The sequence below is a fragment of the Bradysia coprophila genome, unplaced genomic scaffold (genome assembly GCF_014529535.1).
Source record: "Bradysia coprophila strain Holo2 unplaced genomic scaffold, BU_Bcop_v1 contig_232, whole genome shotgun sequence".
Classification (NCBI taxonomy): domain Eukaryota; kingdom Metazoa; phylum Arthropoda; class Insecta; order Diptera; family Sciaridae; genus Bradysia; species Bradysia coprophila.
In genome coordinates, this window is record NW_023503493.1 from 6,793,497 (window position 1) to 6,801,266 (window position 7,770).

At 40.9% G+C, this 7,770-nt stretch overlaps 2 protein-coding genes across 3 annotated transcripts; both read right to left on the reverse strand.

Moving 5' to 3' along the window:
• Window positions 1–3,028: 3,028 nt before the first annotated feature.
• LOC119076036 (peptidyl-prolyl cis-trans isomerase G-like) lies at window positions 3,029–6,812 on the reverse strand. Of its 2 annotated transcripts, XM_037182656.1 has the most exons (5): window positions 6,660–6,812; window positions 5,218–5,278; window positions 4,670–5,150; window positions 3,333–4,588; window positions 3,029–3,265 (listed from the first exon to the last, which is right to left on the reverse strand). In XM_037182656.1, the coding sequence occupies exons 2-5, from the start codon at window positions 5,266–5,268 to the stop codon at window positions 3,116–3,118; spliced, it is 1,938 nt and encodes a 645-aa protein (XP_037038551.1). In that variant the 5' UTR covers window positions 5,269–5,278; window positions 6,660–6,812; the 3' UTR covers window positions 3,029–3,115. The 2 variants fall into 2 exon arrangements, with proteins under 2 accessions (XP_037038551.1, XP_037038550.1); XM_037182655.1 differs by having other exon boundaries at window positions 3,333–5,150.
• On the reverse strand, window positions 5,395–6,804 carry LOC119076115 (phosphatidate cytidylyltransferase, mitochondrial). Its single transcript, XM_037182777.1, has one exon. It carries the CDS (start codon window positions 6,444–6,446, stop codon window positions 5,469–5,471), a length of 978 nt encoding a protein of 325 aa, XP_037038672.1. The 5' UTR covers window positions 6,447–6,804; the 3' UTR covers window positions 5,395–5,468.
• Window positions 6,813–7,770: the final 958 nt, after the last annotated feature.

Below are 7,770 nucleotides of genomic sequence, written 5' to 3' on the forward strand. Positions count from 1 at the left end.
GGAAAAATATTGGAAAAACTTTCCCCGAAAATAGTCACAGTTCGATATTAACACAAACCTATGGCAATTGTATGGCCTATATTGCACAAGATGCTTCTACTAAAATTGCGACTACATCTAACTAAATCATTCTTGACGAATCGCTCCTTTTAGGTCTCAAACAATCATCATGTTTCGAACACCGCCCGCATTTTGGCTGTAACTCTAAGCTTTTTAATATCATGTACGTCCGACCTTTACAACTTCCGAAAATGAAATGCGTGTGCCAACTAGTAAAAACACAATGCCAAAACTGATGAAGCGGCGTGTGAAGCTATTTTGGGGCTGCAGGAGTGTGGGTTGAGTTTTATCTGCGATTTTTTTTTACACGTTTTATCCCAAAATGTCCAATAGTATTGAATCGCCCAAAACCACTTACAGTGGAGGTGTGACGCAAGTCCTGTTATCCACTTACAAAAGAACTGATATCGGTGTAGGTGACGCTTACAGATTCGATACGCAAAAAGGTATACGTCACAAATAGCAGCTGATGAGGAAAGTACGCGACAGGCTTATCAACAAAAATCTTACCAGAAAAATTTTAGGAAGAAAATTATAATAAAAAAGTTTGCGTCACAAGGGGCAGATGTTGAGGAAGGAAAATTTTTAAAATTGTGAAATACATTCCTTTAAAAAATGGAATTCAAACGGAAGAAAGCCGAATCATCTGCCCCTTGTGACGCAAACTTTTTTATTATAATTTTCTTCCTAAAATTTTTCTGGTAAGATTTTTGTTGATAAAACTTTCGCGTACTTTGCTCATCAGCTGCCATTTGTGACGCATATCTTTTTGCGTGTCGAATCTGTAAGCGTCACCTACACCGATATCAGTTCTTTTGTAAGTGGATAACAGGACTTGCGTCACACCTCCACTGTAAGTGGTTTTGGGCGATATCAGCTCTTTTGTAAGTTGTGATTTTTTATAATTTGGTCGCAGATAATAGACAATCATATTGTGCAGTTTGAACGAAAATATTCTTCTTAGAAAACTGTATAACTTTCTCTTTGATCTGAATCTTCCAGCTTTCATTTGACGAAAATCGTAAATTTGACGAAATTCGAAAATTTTGACGGAATTTGAAAATTTGACGAAAATAAAAACTTTGATAAAAATCGAAAAATTGACGAATATCGAAAATTTGACGAAAATCGAAAATTTGACACGCTTAAAACGCTCATAGCTCCCAAATAAGCGACTTTTTAGGGAAACAATGAAACACGTATCGACTAGAATCTAAAACTCTATAACTTTGTCTTTTACACGAGGTTTCCATCTGCCGTATTTTCCGAGTTATGGCTGACATAGCTCGCACTTAAAACGCTCATAGTTCCCAAATAGACGACTTTTTAGGAAAACCATGAAACACGTGTCGAATGAAATCTGAAACTCTATAAATTTGTCTTTTAAACGAACTTTCTATCTGCCATATTTTCCGAGTTATGGATGACATAGCTCGCACTTAAAACGCTCATAGCTCCCAAATAGACGACTTTTTAGGAAAACCATGAAACACGTGTCGACTAGAATGTGAAACTCTATAACTTTGTCTTTTACAGGAGGTTTCCATCTGCCGTATTTTCCGAGTTATGGCTGACATAGCTCGCACTTAAAACGCTCATAGCTACCAAATAAGGGACTTTTTAGTGAAACCATGAAACACGTATCGACTAGAATCTAAAACCCTATAACTTTGTCTTTTACACGAGGTTTCTATCTGCCGTATTTTCCGAGTTATGGCTGACATAGCTCGCACTTAAAACGCTCATAGCTCCCAAATAGACGACTTTTTAGGAAAACCATGAAACACGTGTCGAATGAAATCTGAAACTCTATAAATTTGTCTTTTAAACGAACTTTCTATCTTTTATATTTTCTGAGTTATGGGTCATATAGCTCAATGGCTCAAAACGCTCATAGCTCCGAAATTATAAGCTTTTAAGAAAATTCCTTCAAATTACGTCCTTAACATACCCTGAAAATTTCAGCCAAATTCACCGGTAAATTAAAAAGTTTCGCCGTAACAGAGTGACAAAGTGACAAAGTAACAAAGGTTGGTAAAATTCATCAATTTCAAAATGTATGAAAATGAATTTCTTCATACAAATTTCTGCAAGTTTCCAAGTTTTGAAATTTAATATCTCGGCCAAATTTTAACCTTATGAGGCGTGTGATAGCTCGTTGAACTCGTATGGACGCCCAGATTACGAATAAAATACTTTGGGGGTAGTAGGAGCAAAGGGGGAAAAGTCAAAAAGTTCGTGTATATATGTTCCTCAGTCCTGCGGAAATTTTTTTTGGCAAATTTTTCTGTGTGAACGGACTTGCGTCACGGCCCTTCACTAACGTAGGGCCATGAACTATTACTAACTCTGTTTCAATAGACCTCTAACAACCTCTGCACCTAATAACTTATGCAGTTAGAGGAGGTATCAATTGCTGCCGAGTTGGCGGTGGTGGTGATCCCAGTTCGGATACTTCTCAATCAACAAATGTTTTAACGATTTCTGTTCTATTGACCTATGGGAAACTTGACTATAAGCTCATTTGATGGATTAAACGTTCGGCCAATTTTTATCGCCCAGAGTTCAATGGTCGCTAGATTTTGTTGATGGAACGACGCACGACTGAGAGTCAACACACACCGAAACCGAATAATGTTGCTGTATTGATGACCATGTTACTCGAATCTTTGGTAAATGAAAAGAGAAAGCAAAAGTGAGGGACATAAGTGCCCCTTTCGCCAAGACTTTATTTTAATCCATTCTCAGATACAGCGCGAAAGTATAAGGAGCCAAATCGCTCAGGATTTTCATCGTTTGCCACACTATCCGGTTTTGTATGAAGTTTTGAAAGGATAAACATTCTGAATCAGATCTTCGGATCTTCTGGGAATAAGGAGTTGGCGAAGTGTAGCAGGAGACGTTAGCGCCGGAGAAGTAATTTGGAGAAGGCATTTGGTCTCATTGGATATTCGACTCACAATTTAACTGATTTTTGCCTAAGTTTTTATTTAAATAAAAAGACAACAAGTTACAGCTCACTGATTTCCAAAAATGAAATGAAAAGAATTGAAAACTACAAATATTTCGATTCACCACTTCCAAATCGGCTACCTAACAGTTGCGCTTTCTTCAAAATGGAGTTCTTTTGCGCTTGATCGAATCGATGTACCTTCAGGTCTGCGTCCCGATCGAATGGTCTTCTTGACGGTTTCTCGGGTTCTTTCTGCAAAAAGAAATTCATTTTTTAGTGAGTATAAGCAGAACGCGGTTGACGCATGTGTTTCACATACCTCTCGTTTCTTCTTCATTTTCTTTTGGTGAATTTCCAACAATGATTCATCGCGATGATGCTTTTTACTATGTCTTCTAACCGCCTCTTCTTGTTCGGCGTCCCGTTTGGCTGTATATAGCACTTCGGCTTCTCGTTTCTTATTCCGCTTAATTTCGTCCGATGACAAACCCCTGTGACGGGATTTTCGTTCTTTCTCTTTTGGCGTCTCCGTCCATCCCGAACGGTCACTCATATCAGGCCGCTCTTTAGTACGGAATTGTCGTGCACCCAAGCCAAGATTGGCGACGGCTTTCACCTCGGGAAGTTCAATCATCCACTCCTCACGAGCCGGACTTTTCGCCCGATCTTCTTCGGCATATTTGGCCAATTTCAGTTCTAAGGCCCGTTTCTCCAATTCCAAATGAGCTTCGGACTTGCCGACACCGACTGGAAGCGGTCCGATCAGGTCATCGTCCTCAGAATCTGAAATATCGGACATTGCATGTTCATCCAGTAACATTTGAGATGGTGCGCTCGGTCCAATAACTTTCCGTTCGGAACGGTTGGATTTTTCCGCTGATTTTGAAGAAGACGATGATGAATACGACGGTGGTAATGCGGGGCCTAGCGGTACAGATGATTCGATGCTACGGCGAGATTTCTCTTTGCGATCGGAACTATGCGACCGAGAATGTTTCAAATGAGGTGGAAGCGATGGGCCACATATGGAATTGCTGTGGTCACTATTGCTTTTGTGGTTGTGATGGTGTTCAGGCGTGAAACTCTTATCACGAAGTGCAGGTGATATTTCCCGATCAGTTGACTTGCATATATCACCTCCGTTATCCTCTCGGCGCGACCGCTTATGCTTTTTGTGCTTGATTTTCTTTGATTTGTGTTTGTCTACAGTGTCTTCATCAATGTCTATAACAATCACAGACTTTTCGTTTTTGTCATTGGATTCCACACGAGACGTTTCCGTTCGCCTAGTATCAACTCTTCTTTCAAGAGGTTCGCAAATCCGTTCTCTACTTGCACTGCGACGACGATCACCGTGTCGATGACGGTCGTTGTCATTCAGCGAATTTCGTGTTGATTCCCGTACAGAGTGGTCTCGACTATGGTCTTTCGCTGGACGATCTCGACTGTGGTCCCTTGTCAAACGATCTCGACTGCGGTCACGCGTTAAACGGTCTCGACTGCGGTCACGTGTTAAACGATCTCTACTATGGTCTCTTGTTAAACGGTCTCGACTGCGGTCTCTTGCTGTACGATCTCGACTATGGTCTCTTGCTGTACGATCTCGACTATGATCTCTTGCTGTACGATCTCGACTATGGTCTCTCGCTATACGATCTCGACTATGGTCTCTAGTTTGACGGTCTCGACTGAGGTCTCCTCGATCTCGACTCGAATATTTAACAATTCGCGAACGATTAGAACGATCGCGACTGAGATCGTCATGTGCATTTCTTTCACGCCTTTCATCATTGGTCGATCGATCTCGATTCGTTTTTTCCGACTTCGTATGTTCTCTGTGTGTACGTTCCCGGCTAATTTTGTCTCTGTCCGATTTTTCTTTAGCTCCACGGTCTCGACTCGAACGTTCGCCATCTCTCGCTACCACTCTACCGCCTCGATCATTGCTATTCGATCTGTTCCGTCGACGATCACGGTCACGACTGTCGCTCCGACGACTTCGATCGGGTGACCGATGCCGTTCTCTATCGTGACGACTTTTGGTCGAGTGTGAATTGTCGTCTGTTCGACCTCTGTCCCGGGTGCCATTGCTTCTCGATGACGACGAATTGTCTTCTTTGTTTCGGGTCGATGCAGTCTGTAGGCGATTGATGAAATGTTTACACGATTAGGAAGTGACTACAATTATTCAGACCAACACTCACCTTGAAACGGATTCCATTATCCGAATCAGAACTGTCGGAATCCGAAAGCATAGCAAATATCCTGAAAGAGAAATCGAACAAATCAGTTAGTTGACTGCAAAAGACGTAGATTGGGCAGAGATTTTCTGGTCGTTTCGATGGGACTGAGAACTAAAATGAAAAACGAAAACAAAGTCGTTCGACTACTGATAATGCTCTGTATTCAGACTAATAACAATTCTAATTTCAATTTTAACAAATCATCTCTCGGATCACAGCCCCACAGTTTTCAGCACTTTCTTCCAACTGTATCGAATCGATTTGGACAGGCCAGCTGTTGGAATATTCTTTAAGGATTGAGACACGCTGCTATTCCAAACGATCTGGTTGACACTCTTCTGAACAATTCGAGGCAAATTCGGGTCTTTAGATAGATGTTCGAAGGAACGTTCATCCGTCGCCATTCTACGAAATATTTCCTTGTGTAACGTCTTTGGCAAATGCTGCAAATGGTATAGCGTTGTCGTTTCGGATTTATCCTGAACAAGTTGACCGGATTCATTCGTTGGCAGATTCAAATAACGAGAGTGACCGGTCAGAATTGGTACGTAAAGGTCACGAAAATCCGATAACTGTGGCGCGACGATGTTCCTCACTTTGTCCTTGTTTTCACCGAAAATCATTCGAAAATCTCCAGCGTAACTAAGATTTGCAATTGTGTAGAACAGATCGAAGTAAGTGAATCGCTCCGGTAGCAAACATAGGGAGACATGTAGAGCGTTCCTAAAATTGGTTGCAATCGCATTCTGAATGTCCGGTTCCGGCGGGTAGAGCACCTCAATCGGCTTATGTAAACGTCCTGCCAGATACAGGTGTGTCCAATCGATCAAATCACTCGTCAGGTCATTTGTAGTCACAACGCCATATTTGATAGTAGAACCGTCATCCAATGTTATCAACGTGTTACAATACACCCGTGCTCCGAATTGTGTTTGAATTTTTGCAACGGCAGAACTGCCCAGCATCCGGACAGCCGAATAATGTGACGAGTTAATTTGCATGTTATTGCGATGCCACTCGAACGAATCGTTCACACAAAATACCAAATCGATCATCGGCTTTTTGGCACTATTTCCATCGGCATAGCCAAGCTGCTTTTTTACCCCGGACCCGTACGCAAAACAGAACGAGAAATTGTTCGGAAACTTCGACAAAATGTTCCATCTACCGCTGGACAGTGACCTCGACATTTTCGAAAAGATTTGGCGACTCGAGAGCTGGTTTCTAGGGCGCTAATACCATCGGGCATCGGAAAAACTGTGATGTTTTGTCGTTTCTTTTTTCTTAGGTGGAACAGCAGCTCTTTTAACCTCACATTTTCCCCATATTCAGATTTTCAACGGCTATCGCACAAAATCCACACACTTCAGTACATCTACAGCATAAACAGATGATGAACTTACTTTTTCACTAAATTTCTTTACGAACTACAGGCACTGTTCACAGGTTTAATAATTTTTTCGGTGGCTGTTTGCTGTTTTTTTCTTAGACGAAAACTTCATACTAAAAAGATGTTTGCAGCGACACGAACACAAACACGAAGACCAACTGTCAAAATTTGTTGCGGGATTCTCGGTTTCTTATTTCTGTTTTCCAAACGTTTTGTCAACATTGGCCAAAGGTGGCGCTGTTCTGCACAAAAACGATTTCGGTGACTTAAGAATGCTTTCATATAACACTCGTAGAGTGTTGAAAGAGCGCAAAAAAAAGGGGAAAACTAGTTAATTTAACTGAGCTCGATGGGTGATACGTCAAAATTTCTACTCTATTTTAACACTTTAAAGTCAGAAAGTCAGTTCCCAAATTGGGGATTTGAATACCTATTCGAACAGTGACAGCTGCACAGTCGTCCATAGAGAATCCTAACATCAACTCTGTGAAAGAAATTGAAATTATTGAGCTGCCGCTTAATTCTGTGTTTTGTCCGGATCACCAAAAAACATTAAATTGAACATATTTCCAATGTGTGAAAGGTGAAGTTATAGTCTGCTATGACGTAAGTGTTTAAGCTCAATATTTTACAATAAAAACATAAAAACCATTCAGAAATTTGTTTCTATTTTCAAACGTTAACAAAGTGCCTGCTAATTTTCACTGCCCATATTTTCAAATTAGGGACTCTCAAGGTAAGATGAGCGGTGGCACGAAAGTTCGATACAAACGCCAGTAGTTAACTATTCTCTCATAGTACTAGTGTTAACTACTACGCCATCTCATCCCTTCGTTGAAAGCAACATCTCATTCCTTTGTTGAAAGCAAAAAATGGAATAGCAAGTCGGGCCATCTGTTGTGAGATAGCGAAAATATTTTTGTGAAATACAAGTAAATCGTAGTCAACCATTTAAAAAAAATTGTCATTGGCATCGAACTTATGTGCTAGGCCGCGCGTCTGAATGACATTACCTCCTAACTATATTTACCTTGAGGACTCTGTGGATGATTTTTTGACATTTCGAATAATCTTGGACTTGATCTATTGTCAAGTCGAGTAAGCTTCACTCCATCCAAGCTTTG

Bases quoted from the DNA above. Each gene is read 5' to 3' on its own strand.
- LOC119076115 (XM_037182777.1), bottom strand. From the start codon at position 6,446: ATGTCGAGGTCACTGTCCAGCGGTAGATGGAACATTTTGTCGAAGTTT.
- LOC119076036 (XM_037182655.1), bottom strand. From the start codon at position 5,268: ATGCTTTCGGATTCCGACAGTTCTGATTCGGATAATGGAATCCGTTTC. The intron at 5,151-5,217 runs GTGAGTGTTGGT...AATCGCCTACAG, and splicing joins ATAATGGAATCCGTTTCAAG to ACTGCATCGACCCGAAACAA. The intron at 3,266-3,332 runs GTATGTGAAACA...TTCTTTTTGCAG, and splicing joins AAATGAAGAAGAAACGAGAG to AAAGAACCCGAGAAACCGTC.